This window comes from Mustela putorius, unplaced genomic scaffold (assembly GCF_011764305.1).
Source record: "Mustela putorius furo isolate JIRA1106 unplaced genomic scaffold, ASM1176430v1.1 tig00000487_pilon_pilon_pilon, whole genome shotgun sequence".
Lineage (NCBI taxonomy): Eukaryota > Metazoa > Chordata > Mammalia > Carnivora > Mustelidae > Mustela > Mustela putorius.
In genome coordinates this window covers 6,184,529-6,197,147 of record NW_025421399.1, presented here as the reverse complement: position 1 = coordinate 6,197,147, position 12,619 = coordinate 6,184,529, and the positions used below count along the sequence as shown (strand labels likewise).

Genomic DNA, 12,619 nt, shown 5'->3' with positions numbered 1-12,619 from the left:
TGGCTTAGTGGGTTAAATCCTCTGCCTTCGGCTCAGGTCATGATCCTAGGATCCTGGGATTGAGCCCCACATTGGGCTCTCTGCTTGGTGGGGGGCCTGCTTCCCTCTCTCTCTCTCTGCCTGCCTCTCTGCCTACTTGTGATCTCCCTGTCAAACAAATAAATAAAATATTAAAAAAAAGAAAAAACTAAAGAGCGAGAATCTCCTATTTCCCATCTGTGTCATCAGACTGTACAGTACAGTTCTAACAGAGCCAGCAGGTGCTCATTTTGTCCCAAGGAGTCTAAACTCTTAAAGTGGTTTTTTGTTTTTTAAGTAGGCTCCACACCCAACATGGGGCTTGAACTCACAGCCCCGAGATTTAGGGTCACATGCTCTACTGACTGAGCCAGCCAGGAGCCCCATAAACTCTTAGGGTACGTACTTCTTTTCCCCAGACCCACTGCTGCCCCCAGCTCAATGCTTCTGTCACAATGGCAGATACTTGCCGAACACTGGGTCATGGAATCAATCACAATCTACCCTACTACTCTTCCCTTGAAATGATTTAATGGGAGCCCAGAATGAAAATAAAAATAAACAGAAGGAGTATTCAACCAGGACTTAGAGCATCTGAACAGCAGTGGGGACAGGCACTCCTCCATCTTACCACGTTGGGATGTAGGCTGAGGAAACTGGCTTGAACTTGGAAACCTTAGCCGGCATCAGAACCTGGTGTCCAAACCCACAGGGTCTGGGAATTATCATTTGTCATCCTTCGGAGCCAGCAGTTTACAGCATCCCGATGACTCCACCTCATAAATCTCTTCATTTATGTCCTGTCCTTTCCTCCCCGGCTGCTCCTGTTTTAGTTCAGGCTTTTGCTTTCTCTCATCCTATTACAGTAGGGAATGGACTCCCTGTCGCATCCCCTACATGGACATTTTCTTCACTACCTCCTAAAGCACAGTTCTGAGCATGACTTGCCTCTACGTGAGTTTTCCAAAATCTCATACAGGTGTAAGGCCTCAAGTTCCTGAACTTCCTGCAATGCCCAAAAGACTCTGCCTGATCTGGCTTCTACTTACTTCTCCAGCGACAGTCCCATTCAAAACCCCACATCAACTTATAATTCTCTGAATATGGCCATATTCTTTCTTGCCTCTATACACTGTACATGGATGTTCCTTCTGCTTTAAATATCTTTCCCTATTCCTAGAGAACTCCTACTGAGCCTTCAAAACTCAGTTTCACCATCCCTTGTCTTGTGAAGTTTTCCCTGACCTCTTCTAGCTCCTACACAGACATAGGGGATCACCTCCTCCTCAGGGCAACCAGTAAGCTTAAACACTCCCATAGTTTCAACACTGCCAGGAACTGTTTATCAGGAAGCAACTTGAGGTTCACAGCCCCTGGCACAGAGTAGGTGCTCTGTGTTTTAGTAAACGGAATGACTCAGGCTGTCAGATAGTATGATGGGCTGGGGAGGACTCTCGTCACCCAGCCAGCGTCTCTGGAACATGACCACAGTGGCAGAATGGGAAGAACTGAATTCATCACAAGAAGAAATTCAGTCAATCTATACATGTTCAAGTTTTATTACAAAGTGTGATGGGCAGAAAATACGGTACTTCTTATACAGGAGGCTGAAACAGAATGAAAGGGTGAAAATTAGGTTTAATATACTCAGGAAGCAAGAAATAAAGTCAGAGATGTAACATTCCACTTTCAGGTGCCTTTGGAGTTGCCTTCAATGGAGATTTACCATTGTGGTCTCACAGCACAGTGTTAACATTTTATTACGAGCCCTGTGTACAATCAGTCCTGTGATAATAATATTTTAAAAAAGAAAAATGGGATAGTACAGTTCTGCAAGGGGACAGCTTCCTCTCCACCTGACCATGGGAGGTCACAAAAGCTAGAGTATAGAGGAAAAGTTTAAATATATAACAAGAAATGAAGTTCAGACGTACTAGGCTAGAGGAGACAGAAATTGATTGGCTAGAGCTTAACATCTTGGAGAACAAGGAATCTCCATTTCCTACATAGAGGTTTGTACAATCATGCTACAAGTTCACACTCGGGGGAGGAAGGGGGGAGGTCACTGACAGGGTCATAAAATACACGGGAACCAAAGCAAGTGATCCACACTCAACTCAAGCCAAGTCAAAGCTTTAGCTCAACAAGTCTCGTTGCACACCAGGTTACCACAACCAACCCCAGGCAAGAGCATTTCTCTTCAACAGCAGACACCACGAGTCCATAGCCAATGGGTTGTCCTAAAGGTGGGTCCTCGTAAGTTTTCTAGCTGTTACACAGACTGCCAACATCCTTCTTCTTGAGTTCATACTTTCACTAGCTTATTTGTTTCTGGTTTTATACCAGTCCAAGCCTCTTGGGGAAGGCACCCGCATGTTTCCAGACTTAAAAAACAATATCCACAAAGTAGCCTGGGAGGACCGGGCCGACACTGTATAGTCACACCTTTGACTCTGAGAGCCAGTGGCAATGACAATGGTGGGAGAAGAAGAGGGTACAGGTGAGAAAGGCAGGCAAAGCTCTGCAACAGGAGACACTGTGGGCAGCTGGCCCAGCCAGTACAAAGAGCCTTCTCCAGGGCTCACAATGACGCTCAGCTCAGCTCTTCTCCCTGGGAAATTTCAACTTAAGTGCCAGGCATGACCTTCTTTCCTCATCCTGGAGTGCAGGGAGTAAAGGGAAGCATCTGCTTTGAGAGAGGGGTCTACTTGAATGGTCTCCCTTACTCCAACCCAGGCAGGCAAAGAAGCTGCCACATTCTCAAACCAGGGGAGGCCCCTGCCATGTGGTAAACCCTGTAAGCTCCCAACTGTTCTTACCACCTCAGACTCGAGGCCCAGCCTGCAGCAGGGAGAAAGTTCTATGGCGGCAAGGACAGAGGAAGAAAAAGAAAAGGGAAGGGAGGAAAATCGGCAGGACCGTGTACCACCTCTGCTTCCTCTGCTCTGTACAAGCCTACAACCAAGGACAGCCATGATCACGAATGGCCACGGGACTGCCAACACCTGTGGACTGTTGCCATCAACATCACCCATGGCTCAGTGCTGCAGGAAGGGGCTCCTCTGCCCGAGCTGGCATCCTGTCCCCACAATTAGACAGTGCCACAGATTATCTGACAAAAGTTCCAAAAAGGCTGACACGGGCTGAGGGCACAGCTTCATTCCATGGCCACCCCAGACCTTTCATGTCCTCTAATATCTTTTCCCTTGATCTAAAGAAACACTTACCACAGATTTTCTCCCATATCTTAAATCTCCTCCGAAAATTTCAGCCAAAACCATCATTAAAACCTTGTAGGACCCTCAACTTTTTCTGTACTCTCCCACCCCCAATCTTAACTGGTTGAGAGGTGATCCTGATTCTGGTAAGAAATTCTCACCAAGTGATCAAGTATCTTCCCTCTTCAAGCCCTTGACTGACAGCTCCATTCCTCCCTAGAAGGAGAGGGTTCCAACTCTTCTGGGTATAAATACTCAAGCCCCTGAATGACTTGTATCCATTCACCAACTCCCTGATGTGGAACCTGAAGCCAAATTTATTCAGCACCTCTCGGTCCCCTCAGAGCGGACAAGGAAAACAGAGGCAGCTTTGGCCCCATGGAGGCAGTGGGTAGAGGGGGCCACAGGAGCACATGGAAGGGCCACCAATAGACACTTGCTTTTGTTACAACAACAGATCTTTGCTTCCCGGAGCATCCCTGGCTAAGAGGCTTTCTCAGTCTTGAGACTATAGAAATCCTCTCCTTAGCCATGAGGCCACCTGGCCTATGGTGTAAACGGAGGGTAAGAGAGCTGGGACTTCAAAACACCGGCATTTCTGCAACTGTGAGTGTGTGTGTGTTTGTGCAGGGAGACTGGGGAGTCTCATCTGGCCCCAGGTGGATGCCAGGGGGATGCCAGGGGGAGGAGGAGCACACTACAGGACCTAGGGAGGGAAGAAAGGCTTGGGAGCCACAGGACAAGGGAAAAAGCCCACCAAAAGTTGTTGGTTTCCAGAATGATAGCAACTTTATGCAAATATATTCTAATTATTACAGACTAATTATTTCCCCTGATTGTTTTCCAGTTCCAGTTGACAAATCTCACCATGCAGACCATGCTTAAGTGCAGATCAGGAAAGAAATCTGAACATAGAACTCAGTGCGGTTAAATGTTGCCCCAGGAGGACCAGCCCCTCCTACCAGTCTGACCTCCATCTCAGACCCTTTTCCAGGGGAAGGACCCGATGGCCTCCTAGAGCAAGCTACCATCAACTTAGACTTGCTACCCTTAGGAGAGGGACCCTGGAACCAGCAAATACAATTACAAGCAAAGGAGGGCTCTAACCAAGAACTGCTCACTTTACACCTCTGAATGACACAGTGCAAATCTGGTAGTAAATGCAGCAAAGTCAACCTCAAGTGGAGGGCCAGCTAAAGAGCCTCAAAATTGGAATAAGAAAGTAAAAAAGTAGAAGGGGGAAGACACTAAGAAAGAGTCTTTTTCTTTGGACAAGCGCCTGTGTAGTAAAGCAAAGAGCTGGGACTTTGGAGACAAAAATACATCTGCCCTGGAAAAGGAGACTCAACCAGAAGAGTTTAAGGGCCCAGAAGAACAAAACTGTTTTGTTTCTCAAGAGCAGGTGAGAACACAAGTGGACAAAACCTTAAAGGGGCTTTAAGGTCTGCTACTCCCCTACTCAACACTGCACAACTCAGGGGCTAAAAAACCTATGGCAGAACACATTAGACCAAAGGCCCCCAAGACTGAGCATGTCCCAAACCCTGCCTGCCCAAAGACTCATCCAGCACCCGAAGCACACACAAGCCCCCTCCATGGAACTCATACACACAACGGAAACAGACACTGCAGCCTGCAAGTCCAATACTGCTCAGCACCTAATGGAGGGGGGATGGGGCGGCTGGGGGTGGGTGCGGGAGGGTTGACAGACGCACTTTAACTGGCTGGCACCACAGCTACCTATTTACTCGATGGCCTGGGATTATCACAGCCCATTAGTCCACTCCTTCCAGGAGATGGCAGTCCCCCACGCTCTAAAGGAGATCTTGTTCAGGATTAGAGGCACAGACTATGTGCCTCTGAAGTAGGACCCTCTCACTCAAAGAGCGGCCAACCATCAATCACAGTAAACCAACCAACCAGAGATACCAAAGTTCAGCTTATAGACTGTGCTTGCCTATCACTCAAGACATGAAAGAAAATTGGCCTGGGACTTACATCAGGAGGGAAATACAGGCTTGGAAACTATGTCCTGGAAATGCATTCTAAGCTCAGCTTTTCTGAAACCATTCCCTTCAAGTCAGACACGCTGTCTCTCTCAGCTTGAACACTTTGCCAGCAGGTCCTGGGGGGGGGGGGTTGTCAGACAGAGGTACTTGAGGAAGAAAAGGCTTCACATGTCTGTTTGGGAGCCCAGAATGCCCTTGAGAAGAGCCGGGCTCAGAAAAAGTGAGAGAACTGGCCGACTTCAGAGCACCGAGGCGGTTTGGGACTCCTGCTCAGGTATGTTGCACTCAGGCAGTGATTCAAGAAGGCAAACTGTTCATGGGGTCAAGGGCCCAGTGCTAGATCCAGGCACTGAGGGAAGAGAGGAAGTGCTCATGGGGTGGACTATGAAACAAAGGAAGAAACCAGGAAGAGTAAAATCCTTTTTGTAAAAAAATTAGCCTGATAGGTTAAAAAATATACAAAGTTTAAATTTGTTAAAGACACTGATAACAGGAAGAAAGACAACTCCAAACCGGTATCTGTTCCCACTTAAGTGCTAACATGACACAGACACAGAGCGCCGCCTTGGGCAGCAGACAGATAAGAGACATCTGGGGCAGATGAATACCAACACAGCCAGGGCCTGTGATGCTCATTAACGCAACAGCTGACAAACAAATACACAGAAAATTTTAATGGAGGAACCAAAGGAGAAGAGAAAAGGAGAGAAAAATCTTAAAACTCAGCCCTGGGCTGAGGAGGCGCCACACAGCACTGAGTCTGGCACAGACAGCGATGGGACGACAGGCCAGGAACTCCTAGAGCAGCTTCTGGTAACAGTGGTGCAAAGCAATGAGAGACATACTGGCCACCAGAAACACATTTCTTCTTACTTTGGGGATGGGGCAGAGGCAGGAAACACACAAGCCCCCGCCTCGTGGGCAAGGCGCTGCCAACGCTACACTCTGAGTATCTCCAGGCAGTTGTTGTAGCAGATGGCAATCCAGTCGGGCTGAGTCGATGCCCACTGCACGTTGTTGATCTCTCCTTCAGCTGTGTAGGCCAGGATCGGGTCCTCGATGGCCCGGGGCATTTGCTGGATGTCCCAGATGAGAGCCTGGTGATCATCCGCTAGTGACAGAGAAAGCCAGCAGCAAGGTCACAACTCAGGCAAGGAGGAAATCGGTCACCGCATTCAGGGTGGGTGGAGGGATCACAGTTTACAAAGCACTTGTTCACCAAGATCCCAGCGAGGGAGGTTTTATTTCAAGCCCCTGTTTTATAGATGAAGAAACCGAGACCCAGAAATGTTCAGGCACTTGCCCAAGCCATAGAGCTATGCAGCCAGTACACAGCGGAGCCAGGACTCAGAGCAAGGCCTCTGATGTGTCCCAGGGCCCCAGTCACTGCGGCAGAGTGAGGATGGCAGAATGGGACCCAGACAGGCACCTCTCATCTGGGACAAGCATCAAGAAAGGACCAGGGGATATAAAAATTATCCCCAAACATGTCATCTGCAGCCACTTATAGTACCTGAGTGATTAAAAATCCCTCTCTGATGATTCAGCTTAATGGGATTTTACCCCATATCATGAACTTCTATACTTTGATGAGGTGTTACATAGATGAGGTGAAAAGCTGAGTGGACATGTGCTCTTAAAAAACAATTTTCCCTAGAAAAGCTACCTTCTTCGCCCTGGGAAACACCAGAAAGAAGGTAACCACCTCAAAAAAATACTTAAGCACATGAAAAAGGACTGGAAGAAAATATATCCAAATGAGAACAGTGGTACTATGAGGCTGGCAGAGTTATGAGCTATGTTTACTTTTTACCAGTCGGTGAGTGGTCTGTAATGTGATCATTCACTTTTATAATCAAAACATAAGTCCTTAGACTTAAGAGAATAAAAATAAAAAGGCAACGACCTTCAATATCACAGTGTCCCCTGATCCCATGTGAAAACCTGTCTCTGATACACAGGAGATCTGAGGAGCCTAACAGGCCATGCTCACGTGGGCAACACTAGACTCGTGCCATGGCCATATAACCCAGGCGAGGTACAAGATGCCCTTCCTAGGGACAATCTCTGTCAGGGGCTCTGGGGAGCTGTTTGCAATGCTCAGCACATCTACAGCACTAAGTTCTTTCTCCTCAGAGCCCCTCTCAACCAAGCACAGTCTCCAGCCACAGCTCCTTCAGCTGAAGGGACTCTGGACAGGTACAACACACACAGCAGCGAGCAGGGCAAAGGAAGCCACCAGGAGCGGAAGACAAACTTGGGGGGCACTCGTGCCATTCTTCAGGAACAAGGACCACACCGGTTTTTTCTTCCTTCTCCCACCCTTCCCTAGCCACACCCCTGGGAAAAAAAGGCAATCATGAAGGAGTCAGCCCACAGCCTGAGGTGCAGAAGAAGGCAGAAGGCCCCTAACTGCTCCTCAGTGCCATACAGGCATGCGGAGAGGGCCAAATACAGGAAAAGGTTCATGCCTTTCAAATGAATACTAAAATAGAGCAAACCCACCAAACTACTCTGCTCCTCTGGCTTCATAATGAGCAACGAAATGAGGATGTTACTTATGAGTGAGGAAAGGAGAAAGTATGTTAGAAAGAAACCCAAGGCACCAAAAATGAAATAGGTAAGAAGCAAAACATCATGGGATGAGAGTGGAATTCTGTCTGTATAAAATAAAGGGGCAGACATTCGTACTGGGGGGGGGGGTATGTGGAGGCATGAACCCACACAAAAAGGTCTCAAAGGAGATACACTTGTCAGAGGTCACCACTGGAGAGTGGGACTGAGGTGGACACAGGACAGGAAGGAGAAAAGATGACTTTCACCTTCCTATTTTATATACCTCAGTATTATTTTAAATTTTTTAAAGATTTTATTTATTTATTTGACAGAGAGAGAGATCACAAGTAGGCGGAGCAGCAGGCAGAGACAGTGGGGGAAGCAGGCTTCCTGCTGAGCAAGGAGCCCAATGTGGGGCTCGATCCCAGGACCCTGGTATCATGACCTGAGCCGAAGGCAGAGGCTTAACCCACTGAACCACCCAGACTATTTTAATTTTTAATAACAGACTTACATTATTCCTAGAATAAAAGCACACTAACAGGATATTTTTAAGGGGTACTCTTTTTGGTCTGGCAAATGGTAAGGTGGGGACTAAAAGTCTCACCCCACTATCAAGCCACACAGGGCCTTCAACACCTCCAAAGACTACTGCAAGGCAGCTCTGTCTCCCCAGGAGTGCCAACCTTGGCCATTCCCAAACATTCTGTTCCATATAAGAGACACTGCCTCCCTTCTCCACAGTCCTGGATCTGAGTCCTCTGGGCCAACCTGGATTTCAGGGAGGCACAGCCTACAACTGATACATGTTGTAAACAGTATAGGGCAGAAGTTCTGCTACCACTGAGGGTACAGGATCTTCTGGATACGTGTACTTCTCCAATTTCACAAGTGGAGGGACGCTCTCTGCTGAGCTACTTTGCTAAATCTCTCAAACCACCCTTTGGAAATAGCAATGATTACAGTTCTAAGGACAGAGGGAGACCTCCTCCCCTTGCCCTCCCTGTGGCTTGTCCCCACACCCCCACCATGATTACCTGCGGTACAGATGTGGCAGGATGAGTGTGGGGCCCAAGCGATGCCATTGACACATGCTCGGTGGTTGTTCAATCTGGCGACAGGTGTGCAGGGGACTCGGACATCCAGAATTACTACCTGCAGAAATAACAAGTGAATGGCTCAGGAACTTCAGGGTGTAACAGGAAAAAACAAACAAGACATTACACAAGGAAAACATAATTCTAAAGCACAAATGTTCATTTGTGGATTTAAGAGAGGCAGACGGTCTGGGGCCAAAAGCAGCTATAGGATTGAGGAAAAAGACAAGACTAAAAGCAAAGACACAGGCAGTTTGTAGTCTATGTCTTAAGCAATGTAGGGCATTTCGACTGATAAGGAAAGGGAGAAGAAGGAGTAGGTAACATGAGTTTGGATAATAGGACCAGGTCCTGTTTGGTGCTTATACTAAGAATTCCGCGCATGCTCAGTGGACAGAATGAGAGGCCTCTCCCCACAACCCCCAAAGCAGAATTTGAAATGTAAGAAGTCTGAGGTACCAGCTTTCCCAAAAGTTAATCACTGCTTCATATCCACCCACACTTCATTGCTTTTATTAAGAAACAGGCCACGAAGAGTTGTCATTTCTATGTCTGTTTGCTAAAGCTGGAAGAATCTGTCCAGACCACTGAAGAGGAAAAGTTCCTGTGTCAGCACCGTAAGCACGTATGATCTGGTCTGCTTTTTAGACACTGCTTTTCTTGGCTCCAACACCAATGCTCCAAGTTTTAAAAAGTTCTTAACACGCAGTCCTTGTTTTAGACCAGGCTGACTCAGTCCCAGCGCTGCTGACCTTTTGGGTCTGATCATTCTTGAGCGGGGTGGGGGGTACTCTTGTACGCGGGATGTTTAGTAGGACCCCTGGCATTCGCCCACCAGATACCAGCAGCACTGCCACCCGCCCCCGAGTCGCAGAAATCCAAAATGTCTTGACATTTTTAAAACTCCACTGGAGAGGAAACTGCCACCGGCCGAGAACCACTCTTCTAGCTGCCCTCACTAGTGCCACACACAGGAGGCCATGCTGTGGGCAGCCCGGAGCAGGGTACTCACCTCCATTCCATCCATGGCCATGGTGGCCAGGTAGTTAGGGTCCTGCTTGTTCCAGCAGAGGCGAAGCAGTGGGTGATGCTGTGGGTCTTCGTAAATGATGGTGCTGTGTTCTAGATGACGAAGGTCAAACATCCGCACCGAGCCATCAGCGCCCACAGAGGCAAACATGTCCCGGCCACCCCCAGCCCGACTAAATGCAATATCATAGACCTGTTGGTGAATAAGAAGCTTCAGTCAGATTCAGATCCGGGACCTTCTTTTCCTGTACCAGGGAACTCTATCATGCCTACTTCCCCTCTACCCCCCTCGTGACACAGAAGAAGGTCAAGACAGCCAAACAGTATCTGTGAGTACTGGCGCCTGAGACCTCTAACCTCCGTGACTTTCTCTATGCAAACTGGCTGGCTTCCTCCTGCATTCCTGCTTTCTGAGTCTGTTTCCTCCAACCTTTCATGATAAGACAAAGAGCAGAAACCCTGCTGAGCCGTAGAGCACAGGGCGGAGCAAGTGTTCCATATGGGGTCAGCCAGTGGCTGTCCTCTGCCACACTACAAAATCCAGATGTTTGTTTCCTGGGCCGTGATGGCTTTCATTTGTGTGTGATCAGAGACAGACCCATGCCCACATTAAGGCCACTGATTTAAGAGGTGGAGGCAGCCCTCCTGTGGTGCTTACTAACAGCCACTCGGGCTCTGCTGTGAAACCTGGACCTGAGACTCATTTTCATGAATGAAGAGCAGTTTCAAATCATGGGACACTCAGGGGTTCCTGTCTTCACAGGGAGGTTCGGGATCACTCTCTTGTCCTAGGACATGCTTTATTTCTTCTCCCAGTTGGTTTGTATTCAGAAGTAAGTCAATTTAGGTTTTGAATCATTGTTTTCTGCATTTATTACCTCCTGCAAACACTGCACACTAATATCTATGAGAAAACAGAGGCAGAGGGCAACAAAGAGCTTCAGAGAAAGAAAGGGATGAAGAGAGACAGACAAAGCCAGAGCCAGAGCAAGAGAGAGAAAAACTGAAAAACTAGTGCCAAGGATCTCCTGGGGTCAAACATAGCGACAGCTGACTTCTGAGGAGACACAAGTGGCATCTCTCACTAAATACTGGGACTCTAGCCTTCTTGAGGTTCTGCCTACTAAGGGACATTGCCAAAGGAACATCTATTTTTATGTGACCTCATAAATTCCTTTTCCTCTGGCTGACTATGAAATCACGCTTCTCTTTCTATGGTTGGAACTAAGAGTGGTTCAAAAGCGAACTGGGCCAGTCATCACAAAGAGGCCTGACAGATCACAGCTCCGTCCAGCACCGTCCAGCCATGGTAGGGCGTGGGTATATTTACAAGATGTGTTGCCCACGGGCTGGCTGCCAAGAACTCCCAGGGACAGGGACACCATCGCTGCACTGCTAAGTGCTTAGATGCCACAGGCAATGTGGCTGAGTTTGTCAAGCTCTCTCAGCCCCTTCCTCTGTGCTCCATCTGGGCATTTCCTCCTAAACCAAGGGAAGGTGACAACTCCTGGGTATACATTTCCCTCCTCCACACGCAGCCCTCTGGCAGGCAGCAACAAGGAAGAGCCTCCAAACAAGTCTCCACTTTGCCAGAGACATGGACTGAGGAAGAGCAAAGGTCTAGCAGGTGTCACTGTGTCTCTGAGAGCCACCCTCCCAGGGCTATTGCTTCAAGGCCAGGGTGCTGGCCCAGGGCCCATCTGCCATTAAGATCCATCCCTGGCCCTTGCCCTAGGGAGAAGCTAAGGTATTTCTCATTCCCTCTCTCTGTACCCTCAAGTGTCTTTGCCAATGGCTGTGTCCCCTCTGTGGTTGTAGCTTTTGCTGGGGAGACCCAGCCCCTGGGCTCCAGGAACCCTGTCTCCTCCCTTTGCCCCTCTGGCCTACAGGCAGCAGCAGCTTCCTGCTCCTACTCTCCACATGACCTCACCGTTGCCAGTGTGGCTTCCCAGCTTCACCATCATCTGTGTGAGCAATGCCCTAGGTTAAATCCCAAGTTTAAATATTTAGAGTAGTTGCAGTCTTCTGGGTTGGACCCTGACAACAGAGAAGAGCAGACGAGGTTGTCACAGAACTAAAATGTAGCAACCTGTTCCACTTGATGTCAAGAGGGTTTCCAGAAGTTCCTTATTGGTCCTCTCTGTCAGACAAACTCTTCCTTTGCCCCTTGGCTTAGCAGCAGCTAAGTTGAGCAATCTTGTAACAGAGCATACCCTGAGGAGCACAGAAAGCCAAAGACCAATCCCTTTCTAAGAGTGATAACCTGGTCACCATTTTCCCATTCTGAGGACCTCAAGTGTCTGACCTGAGGTCAAGGCGTTCCTTTTATCTGTACTAATACTCCTTGCCGAGCAGGGTAAGGGAGAAAAGAAAAAGAAACATGACCCACAGGAAATCAGAGTACAAGAAACATGAAGTGGCTCTGGGAGAAAAAAAATTTATAACCAGTTTCCAAAAGCTCTCCTCAGAAGAATGCTTTGATCAAAACACAATCACAAATAGCTCTCCTCGGCTTTTCCAACAAACACAGGAGAACCACCACCATGAAAATAAACCATACTCCATTCCAGATTGTATTGAAAGTATTAAGGAACATACTAGAATTTCATAAAACAAGTTGAGAGAAGAAATGATGATTTAGATTTGTCTGCCAAAAAATTTTCCCTCTTCCTGGTTTCCCCCACTTCCCTCC

General features: G+C 48.1%; 1 protein-coding gene across 2 annotated transcripts in view; it reads right to left on the bottom strand.

The window, feature by feature from the left end:
- Nucleotides 1–1,561: 1,561 nt before the first annotated feature.
- DCAF7 (DDB1 and CUL4 associated factor 7) overlaps nucleotides 1,562–12,619 on the bottom strand; it is a 31,924-nt gene continuing 20,866 nt past the window's right edge. The window contains exons 5-8 of one of the 2 annotated variants that reach the window (XR_199189.3): nucleotides 9,911–10,120; nucleotides 8,839–8,956; nucleotides 6,119–6,356; nucleotides 1,562–1,625 (exon numbers count right to left, since the gene is read on the bottom strand). Coding sequence is in view for 1 of the 2 variants with exons in the window: in XM_004749201.3 (XP_004749258.1) it covers nucleotides 6,184–6,356; nucleotides 8,839–8,956; nucleotides 9,911–10,120 (501 nt within the window). In the remaining variant the exon portion in view is untranslated. Of the gene's footprint in view, nucleotides 6,357–8,838; nucleotides 8,957–9,910; nucleotides 10,121–12,619 lie in introns of both variants that reach the window. The other variant, XM_004749201.3, reaches the window with a different exon arrangement.